The sequence below is a fragment of the Neoarius graeffei genome, chromosome 20 (assembly GCF_027579695.1).
Source record: "Neoarius graeffei isolate fNeoGra1 chromosome 20, fNeoGra1.pri, whole genome shotgun sequence".
In the NCBI taxonomy this organism is placed as follows: domain Eukaryota; kingdom Metazoa; phylum Chordata; class Actinopteri; order Siluriformes; family Ariidae; genus Neoarius; species Neoarius graeffei.
In genome coordinates, this window is record NC_083588.1 from 35,570,576 (window position 1) to 35,592,475 (window position 21,900).

Consider the following 21,900-nt stretch of genomic DNA (forward strand, 5'->3'; position numbering starts at 1 on the left):
GAATAGTAGAGCAGCTAAACGTGATTTCTGGCCAGAATCGTTCAGTTGGTGATACAAGCATGAAATTTGGTATGAATGTTGTCTGTAAGTCACTCTTTCAGAAAAAAGTGTTGGCCATCAAAAATTCCAATATGGCCGCCATTTTTTCAAGATGCTCGCCAGGACACTGAAAATAGCCAAAAACGGTAGAAACCGTTCGTCTCTGTCCATTTATTTCCAACTTTTACCCCTAAAAAGGACTGCTAATGCCGGGGTGGCAAAGAGGATGAGCTCTTTTTGTCTATAAAATGCCCCAATGGCTTGCGAACCACAGAGCCTCTGGCAGTCAAGTCCCATGCTAGCCTTCCCGAGGCAGGGGTGATTTTGCAGATAGCGGTGGGGCGAACGGCGGGTTCTAGCGCCGAAAAACTAGTTGCTCTGGGTAGATGAAGCTCAATAGCCGGGTAAAGGTAGTTCATCTAGGAGATGGAAAACTCAGAAATTAAACCACAGAGGGGGAGGATGGGGCAGAGCAGAGAGTGTATGTCGCTCACTACCAGGGCACACTGGTGACAGACACTGCTGTGGAACTCAGCATGGGGTTCAATATCAGCTAAACTCTAGGTTTAGTATCCCAAATGCTATCTAGTCAGCCCCTAGGATTGGACAGCCGCACCTGAATGGACAGGATGTGCCAGCGCGGGAGAGCCGAGCCAAGGATGACAGGGGCTTTAACGTTATCCAGATGGTGTACAGATCGCACGGGATTTAAAATGATATTGGATGAACGATCGGGTTAGGTGTAGGGCAGCAGCATGAACCTAACTGTATCCCATACATACAAGTGGACAAAGGTGGTAAAAGGATAAACCCTCGGCCTACACCACTTCAAAGACTCTTACCATGGATGCCAAAACAAGACAGCAAACTGACTGGAGTAAATGTTGCCTTTGTCAAGTGGACAAAGGGGATGAAACACTAATTTCACCTCTTAGCTCATTCCAGAGGAATCAGGACTATGCTGGATATAGTAAAATAGCACACAATGTGCCATTGTTTCATGCCCTTAATGATATGCCAATACCGTTTAATCCAGCACGGCTAGATGAAGGAGAAGGCACAGAAGCCACATTGATACGAAACCAAGCAAGATATCACAACAGCTGCCGACTTTTGTTTAATAATACGAAACTGATAAGAGCACAGAAAAGGACAGTTACCCCTAGTACATCAGGCACAGAAGAGAAACGTCCATGTCAAGCATCTACAGGAACACTAGAACACTGAGCGAACTCACCTTACCCACCTAAGCATTAGTTGGTTCTTGGCATGTTATAAATTGATTTTTGTGCATGTTCTTCAAACACAGACAAAACCTCAAAAATCAAAGTATTAAATAAACTGATCTTTCAGCTGATTTTTGGCCCTGCATCATCTTATAAGAGCCACGCTTGTCTGGATAACAGTGACCATATCCATGATATCCGATTTATAACATGACAAGCATTCATCTTGCTCATGGTTGGTACGTTAAACAATGGCAGATGGAGAATGGATGCTAAAACTTCAATTGTGTCCACAGATCTCAACTTTGGACATGGTTAATAATGGGTTAAAATACCCAGCATATCTGCCTATTGAGGTTTTTCACCCACGTGACCAAGTCATGTGATGCATCGTTAGGCTGCCATTTTGGACGTCACGGCTCGAATCAGTTTGAATGCGAGGAAGGCGACAAACGAAAAACATAAAAGAAAAAGGAGCGAGATGCAGAAAACACCTTCACCATCCAGCGACGTAGGGCATTTACAGGGCGAGCAGAGGGAGAGGTATTTGCAAAAATTGTGGTTAGCAGGCTTAGAGAACGACGTTTACCTGCTTCCACCAGGATTGTTCACTGACGTACGGAAGTACACGAAGCCCTCGTCTTTACCTGACTTCGGCCCACATGATCTGTATACCTATGTCGTTAAAAACCCATCGCCATACACAGGTATTGATCTGAAAGCGTATAAGAGTTTGGATGCCTACAAATATTTTGTGTCAGGCTGGGTAACATGCCTACATCAGTGGGTCGTCCCTGGAGCCGGTGGTCGCCATCTGATTACAGCTAAGGTTTGTTCACATTTTCATTTACTTTCGGTCCTCAGGATAAACAAAATGTTATTAAATGTCATTGAAATAACTTCTTAGTCTGTTGAGACATGGCCCGTTATAAATTTGCTGTTACCAGGCAATGACCAAGAACTGTATTATTAGGGTCGGTGTCTGTGTTGTAGCAGTGTGCTAGCAGCTAGCTGTTAGCACTAGCTAATGTCAACAACATAGTAGCTAGTATGTTACTGTAGCAATGTTTACGTTCAGTCATTTGGATGACTGTTAAAACCTTTCAGTCTCAAGTTTTTCCTTTACTGTATTTACTAGTTTACTGTAATTATGATCCGGCAGCTATTTACACCGGATCCAGTGTAAATAGCTGCCGGAGCGTGCTCCGGAACCTCGGCCGGAGCACTCCGGGAGCAAGCCAGAGCGCGCTGCTTAATTTGAGGGGGAGCAAGCCGGAGCGCGCTCCGGCAGCTATTTACACTGGATCCGGTGTAAATAGCTGCCGGATCATAATTACAGTAAACTAGTAAATCCAGTAAAGGAAAAACTTGAGACTGAAAGGTTTTAACAGTCATCCAAATGACTGAACATAAACATTGCTACAGTAACATACTAGCTACTATGTTGTTGACATTAGCTAGCTTGACCTTCAAAATGGCGGACACAGGGGCGTCACGTGACCCTGTGATGTCAGGTGAAATACCTCAATTCAGTATTTATATGAACGAAAGACTATAAATAGCCATACCAATCGAGTTATAAGGACAAACATGTGGTAATACTGCGGAACTTGGAATATGTTACATATTAGGCAGTTATTTGGCAGCTATATTGGAAAATGGCCAACATACTGGATTCCCGGGACGCCAGTAATGTTCCCTCATTAGAGTCAGTAATATCATGGCAAAGAAACCCACAAGATCTCAATAATAACTGCATTTATACAACAGTATGTTGACATTTTTCAGAATTAGGCATCACACGGTGGCCATCTTGGAAAATGGCCACCATATTGGAATTTCAGGTGGCCAGCACTTTTTTCTTAAAATCTAACATACAATAAATATTTCTGCCAAATTTCATGCTTGTATCATCAAATGAATGATTGTTTGGGTTATCTGCTCTACTAGAAGGGTAATTTTGCACAAGGCCATCTGTCTACAACAGAAAAAAATAAAATAAAATAAAATGCATCTGGAAAAATCCCAAGGGAGTCTGGAGCCAGATTCGTGATGTCACCTGCAGAAGCGCCAGCAGGCTGCGCGAGCTTTGCACGGTTTCAGTGCGCAGCCTGTGTAGACCAAGTTTAGCAGCTAGTGATTTTGCATTGAAATGTGGAATTGTCACCTGAGCGCAATGTGGGAAACGATGAGTACTAATCCCATCAAGATTGGTGTTGCTACACCCTCCTGCGATACATCTGTTAACCATTTTAATAATTACGTGATAACGTTGAAGAGATCTGCAGAAAACCACCAGGCCGTTTTCTCATAAACAAACCAGCGCTGACGTAGGATTCAGAGGGAGGCGTCCCGCACGCGACGTCACGAAAATCAATGTTTGCCGGGAAATCCAAATGCCAAGTTTTTTCAGAGGCGGACCAATTCGCCTCAAATGGCTTGATTTCAGCTGAATTCTTCTGGTATTGTTCAAGGTAAAAAAATTGCACAAAATGCGACAGATATTTGACCAAAATTTAATATAAAATAGGAGAATTACATTGATCTTGCTCCTGAATTTACCCGTGATACGCACTTTAAAGCAGGGACTCTCCAAACTGTGCTCAATGCCAGCTCTCCAGGACTGAACCCAATGGACCTTTATCTAGAGCCCCCTTTTACACAGCCTGTTCAAAGCGGGAATGTCGTGCCTTTTCCCACCTCACCGTTCTGAATAAAAGGTCTGAATACGGTATAAGGGGTCATTTTGTTCTGGCTCTGGTCTGGAACGACTGGCAATAAAACGGAGCCAGTCACATGCCTTTCTGCCTCAAATCGCTTCCCACTTCTCGCCAATTTCTCCTCAGACATATTTCTGAATCACACAAATAAGATGCTCAGCAACTCTGCTGGTATTTGAAGAGTGGTATAAATGTGTACGGCTAGCAAAAGCACCTCAACACTCAGTTCACCCACTGTTAATGCTTTGAAAGCAACGCTGGCATGCTTGAGGTACGTATTCATGTTTCCGATGCACAGCATGTTATACTTTACCCTGGAAGCCGATGCCCAGTTGCAATACATGTCTCATCTCTGGTTCCAGGATGCCAGAATGCAATGTAAAAATCACACTCTTGGTGTGGCTTTATGCTGACTTTGTTTGGTTCAGTTTAAACTACAAAAGCCAGCATACTGAGGGGTCTAATTAAGGGCAATATTCAATATTCAAAAATACTGACACCACAAAATGATCAGAGGTCAGCTGTTATAACTGAATATTCTTGGGTTTCAGTCACAGGACTTTTCTTAGCGATTTCACTTCTGGTAAAACTGCTGGTGGTCGAGCAAACCAAAACAGCTGCCGTAGTGCAAACAACTAGCAATGACTTGGAGAGTACGCTCGTAATCTAGAAGCCACTGCTCGCTTTAGATATATTCAGAAGATTGCTGTGTGCAATGGAATCGACCCCTACAGTCTGGGAAAGAAGGATTTGTCACACAATCTCGAAAACTACCCTTCAGTTGAGTTCCCCGACATCTCAAACTATCTGGTGTTGTAGACGTCCTTCTGCACCGCAAAACAGATGAAAGCGTGGAAGAGTATGGAGGCTTACAACTTTTTTGTACGTGGCTGGGTAAAGGACCTCGCGATCAAGTCGCTGCCGAATGAATCCTGTATTGTTTTTGCCCATGTAAGTATGTTTTTTTTTTTAAAAAGCTTTTCGTTGACGTCTTTACAACGAAGCTCTGCAAGTTGAAGTGTAAACAAACAGTTCGCTTGATTCTCACTTGTGTTGGCTCTTATCTCTCAGGGAAATCTTTCACAAAGCTCATCAGAAACCCCTTTACAGACCTGGATCTTAGTTAAACAAGACGGAGAAGTGATCACGGCGCATTGTAACTGTATGGCTGGGGAAGAATTTTGTCGTGACCTTCATGCATATGGATTTTGTGAGGAGTAAACAAACCGCTTTAACGCTTTCTGACTTAACAAAAAAAAAAAAAGTACCGTAAAATAACACATAGCAAGAAAAGTACTTGGAAAACACTAAGGACATAGCTGAGAGGGATATAGAGAGCGTGCACGTGACGTCACGAAGTCACGTGATATTTGTTTATCTGCCATGTTGGACGGCATGACCGCGCATAGAACTTGGACGAACCCGTTCTAATTATCAAGTGTGTAGGAGTAGATCTTTCGAGAATGGTTATATCTTGTTCAGCATTTGGTTGTACCAATAGACAGGGCCAAAAGGAGGGCCTGTCATTTTATAGATTCCCCGCAGACGAGGAGAGACGCACAAAACGGGTGTCCGCTGTGCGAAGAGAAAACTGGAACCCCAGTTCTACCAGCCGAATTTGTAGTGAACACTTCATATCAGGTAGGTGTAATCTTCTAATTCAATACTCCCTAGTACATCTGTTAAGTTGATTTTCGGATTGAATGATAACTGCATAGTCGGTGATTTGTGATATTTTTTTTTTCAGACAAAAACGTACATATTTACAACCCTGTCACTATCTGGAACTGAGTTTAGATTTCGAACATTCTTACGATAAAACGTCCTGCATAGTCTCTTTATGATAAACGTCTTAATGCCACTTACCCGTGAGGTTATCAAGTAGACATTCTTCTTCGGAACCTTCCAGAGGTATAGTTGGGATACCCATCCCGCGACAAAATATTTATAAGCTTCCAGGCTCTTCTAAGCTTTGAGGGCTTTGCCAGTGTAACACGATTAACAAGAAAATTGTAAAATGTCGTGGTAGGCCAGATCGGGCAAATCGCCGGCACCGCAGCTCCGAATTTCCCTGAACAAGGATTGCGGCAAGTTGTACGGATCTGCAATCCCCAACCTGGAACAATTTTCCACGTAACGCTGCCTCACGTCACCTTCAAAATGCTGAACAAACTTAGACAAGTAATCGTGCGATGTAGATGGGGTATTTTCCGAATTTTCTTGGGGATTACTCCCTGGCTCCATTACGCTCGCGCAAGGTAAACAATCCTGAAGCCGTCCAATATGGCGGAGTAAACACGGCCGGGCCACGTGACTGCACATCCTCTATACAGTACAAACCTTTCAAGAAGTGATCGCTGCAAACTCGAGCGTGCTTCGACTCGGCTCCCTTCGATTTCAGCGAGGGGCTCAAAAGCCACCTTTCTCGACGTCTTTTTGTGAAATCCTGTGCTCGTTCATCCTTTTTATTAGTTCACGGGGAACCCTGAAGAAACTATCAGTTTCATGGTTTGATCGACTCGAACGACCTAAAACAGCGCAAGAGTAAGGCATTTTTCATGCGAGCAATGCACCTTCTCCGTACCGACGCTCTGTCAACTGAGCTTTGGCAGACCATCCAGCTAAAGTTCTGAATAACTAATGAGGCGGATTTGACGCCACGTAAAACCCAGCAATAAGCACGTGGAGTTGAGATATACTCACCTGGTCTGACGTAAAGGGATGGGAAGAGAGATGCAAAGGAAAGGATCGAAGGTGTGACTCTGCTTAAGGCAATGAGGACATGTCAGAGATGACCTAGGGGAAAACAACAGAACAAAAATAGATACAAAAATTAAGATACTAGGATAAGGTTTACCCTCAAGGTGTTTTTTTTTTAAACCTCCTAAACGAGTTCTAATTGAAACCCTTTCTGAAAGAGAAATCCTCTAGTGTAGGGTTCTACAAAGAACTGTTAATTAACCCTTTAGGGTGCTCGATGGATTTTTTTTTTTAATAGTGCACTAATATACCAGGACGCAACACGACAAGCTGTTTTTTTTGTATTATCATCTTCAAGAGAGATAAAAAACAAAGGGTGGAGAGGGAACAGCTGTTTATAGCGTCTATAACCTAAGCAGGAATTAACTTGTTTCATGGACATTCATTATTCATTAGCCTAATCATTGAGAAACTGCTGCAGTGTACACTTCCCGGCACAGGCTATTATAATAAAAATAATCTACTTCAGCGTGGAGTCAATCCTCTGCGCCATCACCTCATCGTTGATTATTTTCTAGAACAGCACGCCCGGTCATCTTTTATTACCAACACAGTAACATGGCATTATAGGCGTGTTAAAGAGTGCGAGATCAGTTGGAAACGAAGTGATGTCAGACAAAAAAAGAGCGCAGAAAACATGACTGAGAAAAGACGATTTTTCCCCAGACAGATGGAACGGATTCGCACGAGCGTTTCCAGTTTATTGCATCATTCTTATCACTGCCTTTTGAAAAGCTCTGTAGCTTACACCGAACTCACACATGTGCTTTGCTTTGAAAATAATGCAGTGGTTCTCCCCAACTGACAATGAAATGATCCAATTAATCTGATCCAGGCATGTTACAGCATGCATTTACTAATTATTAAATGATAACGGAAGACAAAATTTCAGCTAAAAAGACGAATGGGAGCAATAATAGCATCAATATTCAAACCTGGCACTGGGAGAAGGAGGGAGGGGGTTAAGAAAGGTCTATTCAGCTCCAGCCAGCTGCCTGCTCCCTCCTTCAATAACAGAGCTGCAGCTCACCCACCGAGTCTCTGTTCCTGAAAAGACACCAATCAGCTGGAGCTGCTCTCTGCATACAAACAACTCGCTCCAGCTGCACAGATGAGCTGCTGAGTGCTCTACTTAGAGCTGCCCGGACACGCCGGGCTTGCCATCCACATGTGCAAAAATATTTCGTTTCATATTGCATCACATCACCCTTCAAACTCGCTGTGATCAATTTAATGTTTTTAATTTTATATTTAATTTTTAATCTTTAAACATTGACACTAAGTACTTTACAATTTCAAGATTCGGGGGGGGGGAATCAAAAATCAGCTGCTTCCTATCAGTTATAAACAAATGAATGCTTTCATGCATTTATATACATATCCAGATTCTTTAGCGATTTCCTTTTGTTTTAACCTAAAATTGCATCTGATATGAATTTTGACTTTTTGATATTTAGACAGAGTAAAGAGATTGTCCGTGACGCTAAAACAATATAATAATAAATCTTGAATATCAGGTGGAAAGGAAAGTACAGTACCAGTCAAACATTTGGACACCCCAACTCATTCATATCCATCCATTATCTGTAGCCGCTTATCCTGTGCAGGGTCGCAGACAAGCTGGAGCCTATCCCAGCTGACTATGGGCGAGAGGCGGGGTACACCCTGGACAAGTCGCCAGGTCATCGCAGGGCTGACACATACAGGTAGGTGGTGTTTACATTAGACCGTATCAGCGGATCATCAGATTAACGTTTTTAAAATGATTCGCGTGCACACAGCAACGCCAATACACGGATACGCTAATCACATGACTAATTAGACGGCACGTCACATGATCCCAGTGCATATCGGGCATGCGCAAGTCACTCACCACTTGCAAGTGGAAGGATGGCAAGCGAACACCTTCTCCAGCAGATAAACACACCTGGCTGTGATGTTCATGTTCTCACTGAGTTTAAGCGCCTGAAGGAGGTAAATAAGTTGAAATGTGTAAATAAACCTCAGTGCGGCTCAGTGCTTCCTCCTGCACTCCAAATCACTCCGCCCTGAACAGCGAGTGCCCTCTGGAGGGTGCGCACTCCGGCCCTGCGCAGCTCACAGAGCGTGCGAGTGAAGCGCACGAGCAGTGATTCGGGACTGAGCCGCTGTGTGATCCCAACGCCAGCGAATCAGGAAGGTGGATGTCACAGTGACGTTGTCCAATGACGACGTCAGCTAGAGCTCAGCACAGCGTTTCCTCGTTCCTCAATGTTTACACAGCACCGGATCAGATACGAACTGGGTTGAATACGTGGGCCCTGGCGGATTCAAGTTGTTCCGCCTGTGGAGTCGTTTCCCGGCGTTTTAATGTGCACGGACAGTGCATCCACGACGAAAACGGTCTAATGTGAACACCACCATAATAGAGACAAACAGCCATTCACACTCACATTCACACCTACGGTCAATTTAGAGTCACCAGTTAACCTAACCTGCATGTCTTTGGACTGTGGGGGAAACCGGAGCACCCGGAGGAAACCCATGCAGACACGGGGAGAACATGCAAACTCCGCACAGAAAGGCCCTCGCCGGCCACGGGGCTTGAACCCGGAACCTTCTTGCTGTGAGGCGACAGCGCTAACCACTACACCACCGTGCCGCCCCATACTCATTCACAAGTTTTCTGTATTTTGACTATTGTACAACATTGTAGAACAATACTGAAGACATCAAAACTATGAAATAACATATGGAACATACAGTTAGGTCCATAAATATTTGGACAGAGACAACATTTTTCTAATTTTGGTTCTGTACATTACCACAATGAATTTTGAACAAAACAATTCAGATGCAGTTGAAGTTCAGACTTTCAGCTTTAATTCAGTGGGTTGAACAAAATGACTGCATACAAATGTGAGGAACTAAAGCTTTTTTTTTTTAAACACAATCCCTTCATTTCAGGGGGTCAAAAGTAATTGGACAAATTAAATAATTGTAAATAAAAATGTTCATTTCTAATACTTGGTTGAAAACCCTTTGTTGGCAATGACTGCCTGAAGTCTTGAACTCATGGACATCACCAGACGCTGTGTTTCCTCCTTTTTAATGCTCTGCCAGGCCTTTACTGCAGCGGTTTTCAGTTGCTGTTTGTTTGTGGGCCTTTCTGTCTGAAGTTTAGTCTTTAACAAGTGAAATGCATGCTCAATTGGGTTGAGATCAGGTGACTGACTTGGCCATTCAAGAATATTCCACTTCTTTACTTTAATAAACTCCTGGGTTGCTTTGGCTTTATGTTTTGGGTCATTGTCCATCTGTATTATGAAACGCCGACCAATCAGTTTGGCTGCATTTGGCTGGATTTGAGCACACAGTATGTCTCTGAATACCTCAGAATTCATCCGGCTGCTTCTGTCCTGTGTCACATCATCAATAAGCACTAGTGACCCAGTGCCACTGGCAGCCATGCATGCCCAAGCCATCACACTGCCTCCACCGTGTTTTACAGATGATGTGGTATGCTTTGGATCATGAGCTGTACCACGCCTTCGCCATACTTTTTTCTTGCCATCATTCTGGTAGAGGTTGATCTTGGTTTCATCTGTCCAAAGAATGTTCTTCCATGAATGTTTAGCAAAGTCCAATCTAGCCATTTTATTCTTGAGGCTTATGAGTGGCTTGCACCGTGCAGTGAACCCTCTGTATTTACTTTCATGCAGTCTTCTCTTTATGGTTGTGGCAGCGGGGGCGTGGTCTAGCATCGGTCTGTGACAGGAGGGCGGAGTCGGGGAAGTTAAGTGGCAGAATCACGACACCTGTTGTTAATTGATGTGTTTGTGTCTTCCCAGTGACCGCGCCCTCTCTCTCCACAAGAAGGGCGCGGTCACTGGGAAGACACACAAACACATCAATTAACAACAGGTGTCGTGATTCTGCCACTTAACTTCCCCGACTCTGCCCTCCTGTCACAGACCGATGCTAGACCACGCCCCCGCTGCCACAATGGTAGATTTGGATATTGATACGCCTACCTCCTGGAGAGTGTTGTTCACTTGGTTGGCTGTTGTGAAGGGGTTTCTCTTCACCATGGAAATTATTCTGCGATCATCCACTGCTGTTGTCTTCTGTGAGTGTCCAGGTCTTTTTGCATTGATGAGTTCACCAGTGCTTTCTTTCTTTCTCAGGATGTACCAAACTGTAGATTTTGCCACTCCTAATATTGTAGCAATTTCTCGGATGGGTTTTTTCTGTTTTTGCAGCTTAAGGATGGCTTGTTTCACCTGCATGGAGAGCTCCTTTGACCACATGTTTTCTTCACAGCAAAATCTTCCAAATGCAAGCACCACACCTCAAATCAACTCCAGGCCTTTTATCTGCTTAATTGAGAATGATATAACGAAGGAATTGCCCACACCTGCCCATGAAATAGCCTTTGAGTCAATTGTCCAATTACTTTTGGTCCCTTTAAAAACAGGGTGGCACATGTTAAGGAGCTGAAACTCCTAAACCCTTCATCCAATTTTAATGTGGATACCCTCAAATAAAAGCTGAAAGTCTGGACTTTATGTCCATGTCCATTATATAAATATAACTTGAATATGTTTCAGTAAACAGGTAAAAAAACTAAATTTGTGTCAGTGTCCAAATATATATGGACCTAACTGTATATGGAATTATGTGGTTTAAAAAAAAAAAACAAATAAGCAAAATAGCTTTCATATTAGATTCTGGCAGCACAGTGGTGTAGTGATTAGCGCTGTCGCCTCACAGCAAGAAGGTCCGGGTTCGAGCCCCATGGCCGGCGAGGGCCTTTCTGTGCGGAGTTTGCATGTTCTCCCCGTGTCCGCGTGGGTTTCCTCCGGGTGCTCCGGTTTCCCCCACAGTCCAAAGACATGCAGGTTAGGTTAACTGGTGACTCTAAATTGACCGTAGGTGTGAATGTGAGTGTGAATGGTTGTCTGTGTCTATGTGTCAGCCCTGTGATGACCTGGCGACTTGTCCAGGGTGTACCCCGCCTTTCGCCTGTAGTCAGCTGGGATAGGCTCCAGCTTGCCTGCGACCCTGTAGAACAGGATAAAGTGGCTAGAGATAATGAGATGAGATATTAGATTCTTCAAAATAGCCACTGTTTATCTTGACAGCTTTGCACACTATTGGCATTATCTTAACCAGCCACTAAATCACCTGGTCTTCTTCCAGTCTTCAACTGTCCAGTTTTGGCGAGTCTGTGCCCAGGATAGCCTCAGATTCTTGTTCTTGGCTGACAGGATTGGAACCTGATTGTAGCTCATCCATCTTAAGGTTTGATGTATTGTGCATTTGAGATGCTTTTCTGCTCACCGTGGTTGTAAAGAGTGATGATACAAGTTACTATAGACTTCCTGTCAGCTCAGACCAGTCTGGTCACTGTCCTCTGATCTCGCTCATTAACAAGGTATTTCAGCCTGCAGACCCTCTTGAACCATGCCACAGTTAAAATCAGACATTCCACTTTTTATTCTGATGTTTGATGTGAATATTAACTGAAGCTCTTGACCTGCATCTGCATGATTCTATGCTTCGCGCTGCTGCCACATGATTGGCTGAATGGAGAACTGCATGAATAAGCAGGTGTACAGGTTTTCCTATTAAAATGAGTGTATATTTACTGGACATGAAGTTAGCCAGTTAAACCATCATCTGTTAAACATTTAAGTATCCTGTCCTGTTATAATCCAGATTTGTAGATATACACTAAACATATACATACATGATTTCCTAAATGGCACCGAGTATGTTCAATACGCCAAGTGTTGAATGTGAACTTTGTAGAAGAATGCCTCTGTCAAAACCCCACTGCGGAGGCAGGAACGAGTTTTACAGGAATACGATACTGTTCGGTTTCATGGTTTAATCATGGACAAGAATCTTCAGTAGCGAAACAGGTTTCCTCTAGCTTGCTAAAGAAGCAAAACAACATTTCAATGAACTAGTTCTGCTTCATTATCTAAACACAATTCAAGCATTTGGTGCATGCATGTACTGGGTAGGTATGTAGTCATATTTGGACCAGGCCACTCCTTATGCCATAGCTCTCTTCCCAAGCCCTGTTTAAATGAACTGAAGTGTGTACTAAAGCCATCATGAGGCCATGGTACAAGACTGTGGATGTAATGATGCAGGACTGGTTTACTATATCAGGTGACAGAAGACTATAGATGTGCTGAGACATTGTTACGAGTCTCTACACGTCATCACTGGTATTTGTTCCCTTTAAAGTAGGACTCTTTCAGGAAGGAAAATAGAAATGAATGAATGAGCACAAACCGCTCCCTCATAGCTCGGAAAAAAAAAAAAAAAAAACACACATACTGCAGACTTTTCCTGAGTCACCCTTGCCACTCCTGCTGATGGTTCTTCTGACCTGTGTGGATTCGGTGTGGACAAGTGGATTGTGCCACTTGTTTGTATTATACTGATAATCAAAGAAATTTGAACACCCCATATTAACATCCATCCATCCATTATCCGTAACCGCTTATCCTGTGCAGGGTCGCGGGCAAGCTGGAGCCTATCCCAGCTGACTACGGGCGAAAGGCGGGGTACACCCTGGACAAGTTGCCAGGTCATCACAGGGCTGACACATAGACACAGACAACCATTCACACTCACATTCACACCTACGGTCAATTTAGAGTCACCAGTTAACCTAACCTGCATGTCTTTGGACTGTGGGGGAAACCGGAGCACCCGGAGGAAACCCACGCGGACACGGGGAGAACATGCAAACTCCACACAGAAAGGCCCTCGCCGGCCACGGGGCTCGAACCCGGACCTTCTTGCTGTGAGGCGACAGCGCTAACCACTACACCACCGTGCCGCCCCGATTTGCAAAACAGCTACAGGTAATTTAATATGATGCCTCACTGATTGGTTACCACCACGCCAAATTCATTTTTGGCACTGTGCCGGTTATATCAGAATATTAAAGGTCCCATGGCATGAAATTTTCACTTTCTGAGGTTTTTTAACGTTAAAATGAGTTCCTCTGACCTTCTTAAGTCACCCCAGTGGCTAGAAATTTCATAATGTGTAAACCAAACTATGCCCAACATTTGAGAATGTCGCGTCAAAACGGCGCGTTGAGAAGCTCTTCCCTTGCCTATGTCAGCAAGGGAGATGATCCCCACGCCCCCCCGGATTCCCACCCACTGTATGGATTGCCCGCCCAGTTGTAGTGAGGAGACCATAGAGGGAGGACACAACAAGGCATCACCTAAGCGAGCGAAACATGGAAGTTGCGCTGTACATGGATGTGACAACACAGAAAGGAGTCTGTTTTTACTGCCGACGGGAGAGCCCCTGAAGACACAGTGGCTTAATTTTATTTACTCCAATAATACGCCGTCGAGTCTACCTAAGACGGTGTATGTTTGTCGGAAGCATTTTCCTGATGAATGTTTCCACAACTTGGGACAGTACAGGGCAGGTTTTGCACATCAACTGTCACTGAAGCCTGGGTCCGTACCAAGCATCCCTGCCGCATCAGCCACAAACACCAAACAAGTAAGTGTATAACTGTTAAGTCGTTTTGCCGTGTTTTAAAATCGCTGCGTTAGCCTTGCAATGGCTACATTAGTTGTGCAGCTAACCGCTTCCTGCAGTTAGCCAGGTACTCTGCGCTACAAAACTAAAGAGCATGCAGCATGCTCTGTTAAACTGAGTTTAGTCTGGAAATTGACTAACTTATGAGCTTATGTTTTGCCGTGTTTTAAAATCGGTGCCACGTTAGCCTTGCAATGGCTACATTAGCTGTGCAGCTAACCGCTTCCTGCAGTTAGCCAGGTACTCTGCGCTACAAAACCAAAAAGCATGCAGCATGCTCTGTTATAATAGCCAACCAAAACAGCTTTTACAAAGACACCCACATTCTTTTTTTTAAGTCACTCGTTCATTTTATTTGTTTGTTTGTTCAGTAAAAACCCAAACATTTGTTGAATTTATTTTATTTCCTCGCGTCGCACCTTAATGACGTCAGCGCGCGGTATTTTTCCCTTCGCGGTTTGTTCCTTCTCTCTCGCCATAGTAAGACACCCACATCCGCTTGTTCTGACCCACTGGAGGTAGCGTCACAGTGCTGTTAGCCAATCAGAGGAAACACGTTTACATGTCATGAATATTAATGATAAGACCCGCCCCCACCCTCTACCCTTCCCCGCCTCCTGCTTCTCATTAGCAAAACGACGCACTGGGAAAAGCGCTGAAATGGGGCTTTCTCCCAGGAGGCTATATCTACATGCCGAGGGTTCATTTCGAGAAAGGCTGCGGATATAACATCCGGAAACCTCCACGAGCCCGTTTAAAGCAACAAACCACCATGCCATGGGTCCTTTAAAAAAAAAAAAATCACCAATATTCTGTTTCTAACATGGGACCAACTTTAACCTGAACAAAATGTTACCAACAAAGCTAGAACTGTTGTTGATACAAGACAGTCGGTAAAACTGTTTTTATTCTTTCTAACCTCTGAATATGCAGTGCTGAAAACATGGAGACCAGGACTCAGAATCAGTCAGTACATGTACAACGAATGGACGCTGTCGAGCGTGGACTCCTTTCTGGTTCTAGACAGTAACTACACAGTAGACCTTTAAAACGAGTCCCTGTCTCAAGTCCTCTAGAACCAGCCTCAGTCCAACAGAGTCATGGATGATGTTAAAAGCAGTAAATGTATTCCGTAGGGGAGCTACTGACGTGATTATTCGTTGATAGTTACTAGATCAGCCAGCGAAAGTGGTGCAAAATATCACGCACTTTTCAACACCTCTTTCTGTAAACAGAGTATCTGGTACACAAATCCCGTGGTGCGACACATACTGTACATGTTCAACTGCATCTGGCTCCCATATGTTACAACATATCAGGTTGCTGTTTATTTTCTTGTCCTTTTCAATTGTTTTCTGCTAATGATAGGATAGAAACGACAGTACACAAGTCGGAAACAGAAGTGTGGGAAATCCCAAGGGAAATTCACTTTGGTGAAATAACAATGGTTAATGAGTTACAAGATGAAAACGTTGCTTCCTTTTTCCTGCTGAAGTGTTCACAAAACTTTCAGGTGCACTGGGAACAGATTAACAGACATAAGCTCCGTTTTTAACATCCATGTTTACCCAGCGGATTTGGTTAAACTGCTAATGATGTGACCCAGCAACAATTAATGACAGCTAATATCACCACACGTTTCAGATTCACATCACTTCAGGTTCATAACAGCCGGCGTTCTGTAATACCATCTGAAGTACATCATAACCAAAAGCTTTATGAGTCTAGGGTTAGGTTTATAGAAACCAGAGCATCCAAAATTAAAATGGGTTGTTTTACAATCAGGGTACGCAAGCTAAAAATCACATTTAACGTTTATTATCTTCAATATCAAAAGGCTTGACTAAATAAACTTGGTTGTTTATTGTAGCCCTGTGATAGCTCTATTTACCATGCAAAAAAAAAAAAAATTTGGTGATAACGTTATTTTTGGTGAATGTATGGCAATATGTGTCATATTTAGCAAAATTACTCGTGTCATTTAGAAAAAGTGCTTTTTTGACCACAGGTAGCTCCAAAAGGGATGCACTTAAATCATTCTTTATACCATAAAACACATATTTGGTTCCATATCATTGGAAACATAGTTAAGTTTTAATGTTGAATGCCAGTAAGTTTTCAGACTATTTTGATCAAATTAGTATGGTCAAAAAATGTCCTCTCCGAGACAGCTAATTTTTCAATATAAAATAACATATATCTAAAATGATTATTTTCATCCTAAAATATGTGGTCAAGATATTGGGACATAAATATTAGAGACAACTAACACAAAGCTTACAGCCTTATACAGTGGGGCAAAAAAGTATTTAGTCAGCCACCAATTGTGCAAGTTCTCCCACTTAAAAAGATGAGAGAGGCCTGTAATTTTCATCATAGGTACACTTCAACTATGAGAGACAGAATGGGGGGAAAGAATCCAGGAAATCACATTGTAGGATTTTTAATGAATTAATTGGTAAATTCCTCGGTAAAATAAGTATTTGGTCACCTACAAACAAGCAAGATTTCTGGCTCTCACAGACCTGTAACTTCTTCTTTAAGAGGCTCCTCTGTCCTCCACTCGTTACCTGTATTAATGGCACCTGTTTGAACTCGTTATCAGTATAAAAGACACCTGTCCACAACCTCAAACAGTCACAATCCAGACTCCACTATGGCCAAGACCAAAGAGCTGTCAAAGGACACCAGAAACAAAATTGTAGACCTGCACCAGGCTGGGAAGACTGAATCTGCAATAGGTAAGCAGCTTGGTGTGAAGAAATCAACTGTGGGAGCAATTATTAGAAAATGGAAGACATACAAGACCACTGATAATCTCCCTCGATCTGGGGCTCCACGCAAGATCTCACCCCGTGGGGTCAAAATGATCACAAGAACGGCTAGCAAAAATCCCAGAACCACACGGGGGGGACCTAGTGAATGACCTGCAGAGAGCTGGGACCAAAGTAACAAAGGCTACCATCAGTAACACACTACGCCGCCAGGGACTCAAATCCTGCAGTGCCAGACATGTCCCCCTGCTTAAGCCAGTACATGTCCAGGCCCGTCTGAAGTTTTCTAGAGAGCATTTGGATGATCCAGAAGAGGATTGGGAGAATGTCATATGGTCAGATGAAACCAAAATAGAACTTTTTGGTAAAAATTCAACTTGTCTCGTTTGGAGGAGAAAGAATGCTGAGTTGCATCCAAAGAACACCATACCTACTGTGAAGCATGGGGGTGGAAACATCATGTTTTGGGGCCGTTTTTCTGCAAAGGGACCAGGACGACTGATCTGTGTAAAGGAAAGAATGAATGGGGCCATGTATCGTGAGATATTGAGTGAAAACCTCCTTCCATCAGCAAGGGCATTGAAGATGAAACGTGGCTGGGTCTTTCAGCATGACAATGACCCCAAACACACCGCCCGGGCAACGAAGGAGTGGCTTCGTAAGAAGCATTCCAAGGTCCTGGAGTGGCCTAGCCAGTCTCCAGAGCTCAACCCCATAGAAAATCTTTGGAGGGAGTTGAAAGTCCGTGTTGCCCAGCGACAGCCCCAAAACATCACTGCTCTAGAGGAGATCTGCATGGAGGAATGGGCCAAAATACCAGCAACAGTGTGTGAAAACCTTGTGAAGACTTACAGAAAACGTTTGACCTCTGTCATTGCCAACAAAGGGTATATAACAAAGTATTGAGATGAACTTTTGTTATTGACCAAATACTTATTTTCCACCATAATTTGCAAATAAATTCTTTAAAAATCAGACAATGTGATTTTCTGGATTTTTTTTTCTCATTTTGTCTCTCATAGTTGAAGTTGAAGTGTACCCCACTGTATTTAAAAGCACTATGGAAGTAGTGGATTCTGAATTGTCAAAAAAAAAAAAAGTCCTCTCCGAGAATCACTTCATTTGTTTCTCCGATTTTATAGCAGATTACACAAAACTCCCATACACATGTCAAAAAATTACCTGAAATCTGTTCTTTAACTTGTCCTTCACTTAAAAACCGGTACAAGAACCAGTTTGAATCAATTTGAATTTTGGACCCCTGTGACACAAACTTTGTACCCTGATTGTAAAACAACCCTTATATTAAAACACCACTGTAATGATTTTCAGCAATATTATAGAATTTTTATATCCGAACACTCTAGGTGGATAGACAGGGTTATGAACAACATACTGTACAACTTAAAATACTGGAATAAGACCACATACAGAGGTGAATTCTTGCCATGTATACTTTTTGTTTTGATTTCTAAGTATTAAACCTGTGGATGGAAGGGAAGGCTTACAGAAAGCGGAGCATGTACAGCGACCAATCTTAAGATTCTGTTAAAGGTCTCCAGGCCACATTTTTTAGACCAATTTTAACATTTTCTTTTTAATTCCGCATGCATTCAACCTCAAGTTACAATCAAACCAGAGCAGATCTGAAGTGGCGTATGATGATGTACATGTTTTGAGGCCAAATTTTTTTTTTGTGTAGATGGTGTTTAAGATTGACATTTACATTTCTTACAGTTAGTAAGTGCAGTGGTTAGCGCTGTCGCCTCACAGCAAGAAGGCCCGGGTTCGAGCCCCGTGGCCGGTGAGGGCCTTTCTGTGCGGAGTTTGCATGTTCTCCCCGTGTCCGCGTGGGTTTCCTCCGGGTGCTCCGGTTTCCCCCACAGTCCAAAGACATGCAGGTTAGGTTAACTGGTGACTCTAAATTGACCGTAGGTGTGAATGTGAGTGTGAATGGTTGTCTGTGTCTATGTGTCAGCCCTGTGATGACCTGGCGACTTGTCCAGGGTGTACCCCGCCTTTCGCCCGTAGTCAGCTGGGATAGGCTCCAGCTTGCCTGAGACCCTGTAGAACAGGATAAAGCGGCTAGAGATAATGAGATGAGACATTTAGTAAGTATTAATGAGCACAGGATCACAGAAATGAGTGTAAAATTGTTAGGAGGTGAATAACCTACCTGGTTACAACTGTGAATATTTTGTATAGGGGATAAAGTATTTAGGCCTTTCCAGATCAAGTAAAAAGCCAATACAAATCCCCAAATAAATTGAAGTTGTGGCTCTTTGTGTAGATTGAAGTTGTGTGTGTGTGCACGCGAGAGAGAAAATCTCAGCATTGCAGCAGTCCGAGTTGGACACGCTCAAGTGGTGTGCTGACGTAGGAAAGTTATTTAGTGTTTCAGGTTGGCTAGATATCACTGGCTGAAAACTGAACCACTTATTTACCACTTTCTTTTCGAGAAGAAAGTGAAGAGGGGAAAAAATAAATGGTGTCTGGTGAGATGTTTATGGGAATTTGTCTTTAACAGCTGTTGTCTGTAACAGTGGGTACTGGTTACGCAGTTTACTCCTACTAAAACAGAAGCATAAAGTTTATTGAGCAACCCGGAGCTGAAGCGGTTTCCAAAGTTGGCAATTAAAAAAAAAAAAAAAAACCCACACATCATCTTAGGTTAAATCATTGACACAGCATTTGAGTTGGCAATTGAGTTGGCACAGTCCCCTCCTAAAAAAGGCATCCGCAATCCTGAGAAAACTTCAACATGCAGGTCATGCAGTCTGTAACCCATCAAAAGGTTAAACTGATGACAAAACTTCTTCAGAAATATAAAACCAGGCTTTCCAGTAACAGTGCTATGAAAGGATGGACCACAGTGGTGATATTTGGGCAGCCTGCCCAGATAATTCTCTGAGTGCCAAAGTTTATTTTCTTACATAAAAAAAAAGCATAACATTTTAATTAATATCTACATTTGCTGTCCATTTGATTAGGAACACCTACTGTATACGCCTGCATCAAGTCAAAGAGTCCCATATACAGTGGTGCTTGAAAGTTTGTGAACCCTTTAGAATTTTCTGTCTTTCTGCATAAATATGACCTAAAACATCATCAGATTTTCACACAAGTCCTAAAAGTAGATAAAGAGAACCCAGTTAAACAAACAAGACAAAAATATTATACTTGGGCATTTATTTATTGAGGAAAATGATCCAATATTACATATGTCAGGGGCAAAAGTATGTGAACCTCTAGGATTAGCAGTTAATTTGAAGGTGAAATTAGAGTCAGGTGTTTTCAATCAATGGGATGGCAATCAGGTGTGAGTGGGCACCCTGTTTTATTTAAAGAACAGGGATCTATCAAAGTCTGATCTTCACAACACATGTTTGTGGAAGTGTATCATGGCACGAACAAAGGAGATTCCTGAAGACCTCAGAAAAAGCGTTGTTGATGCTCATCGGGCTGGAAAAGGTTACAAAACCATCTCTAAAGAGTTTGGACTCCACCAATCCACAGTCAGACAGATTGTGTACAAATAGAGTAAATTCAAGACCATTGTTACCCTCCCCAGGAGTGGTCGACCAACAAAGATCACTCCAAGAACAAGGCGTGTAATAGTCTGCGAGGTCACAAAGGACCCCAGGGTAACTTCTAAGCAACTGAAGGCCTCTCTCACATTGGCTAATGTTAATGTTCCTGAGTCCACCATCAGGAGAACACTTAACAACAATGGTGTGCATGGCAGGGTTACAAGGAGAAAGTCACTGCTCTCCAAAAAGAACATTGCTGCTCGTCTGCAGTTTGCTAAAGATCATGTGGACAAGCCAGAAGGCTATTGGAAAAATGTTTTGTGGACAGAGGAGACCAAAATAGAACTTTTTGGTTTAAATGAGAAGCGTTATGTTTGGAGAAAGGAAAACACTGCATTCCAGCATAAGAACCTTATCCCATCTGTGAAACATAGTGGTGGTGGTAGTATCATGGTTTGGGCCTGTTTTGCTGTATCTGGGCCAGGACGGCTTGCCATCATTGATGGAACAATGAATTCTGAATTATACCAGTGAATTCTAAAGGAAAATGTCAGGACATCTGTCCATGAACTGAATCCCAAGAGAAGGTGGGTCATGCAGCAAGACAACGACCCTAAGCACACAAGTCGTTCTACCAAAGAATGGTTAAAGAAGAATAATGTTAATGTTTTGGAATGGCCAAGTCAAAGTCCTGACTTTAATCCAATGGAAATGTTGTGGAAGGACCTGAAGCGAGCAGTTCATGTGAGGAAACCCACCAACATCCCAGAGTTGAAGCTGTTCTGTACGGAGGAACGGGCTAAAATTCCTCCAAGCTGGTGTGCAGGACTGATCAACAGTTACCGCAAACGTTTAGTTGCAGTTATTGCTGCATAAGGGGCTCACACCAGATACTGAAAGCAAAGGTTCACATACTTTTGCCACTCACAGATATGTAATATTGGATCATTTTCCTCAATAAATAAATGACCAAGTATAATATTTTGTCTCATTTGTTTAACTGGGTTCTCTTTATCTACTTTTAGGACTTGTGTTAAAATCTGATGATGTTTTAGGTCATATTTATGCAGAAATATAGAAAATTCTAAAGGGTTCACAAACTTTCAAGCACCACTGTAAGTTTTTTTCGTACGCATGTTGGGGAGTGCCTGTTAGAGAGCACACTCTGTCTAGGCCGCCGGCATGGTGAGGTAGGGTGGCCAGTTCCTTTCCTCGCCACCTTTAACTTCCCCGGTGTTTCCACCAGGTCCCCATTCACTGCTGGGTGGACAGGAAGCGAGCCCCA

General features: G+C 43.0%; 1 protein-coding gene across 2 annotated transcripts in view; it reads right to left on the bottom strand.

Annotated features, from left to right (window-relative positions):
* usp43b (ubiquitin specific peptidase 43b) overlaps nucleotides 1-21,900 on the bottom strand; it is a 278,525-nt gene that overhangs the window by 126,917 nt on the left and 129,708 nt on the right. For both annotated transcript variants that reach the window (XM_060901590.1, XM_060901589.1), the window contains exon 4: nucleotides 6,689-6,781. In XM_060901590.1, coding sequence (XP_060757573.1) covers nucleotides 6,689-6,781 — 93 coding nt within the window. The remainder of the gene's footprint in view (nucleotides 1-6,688; nucleotides 6,782-21,900) is intronic.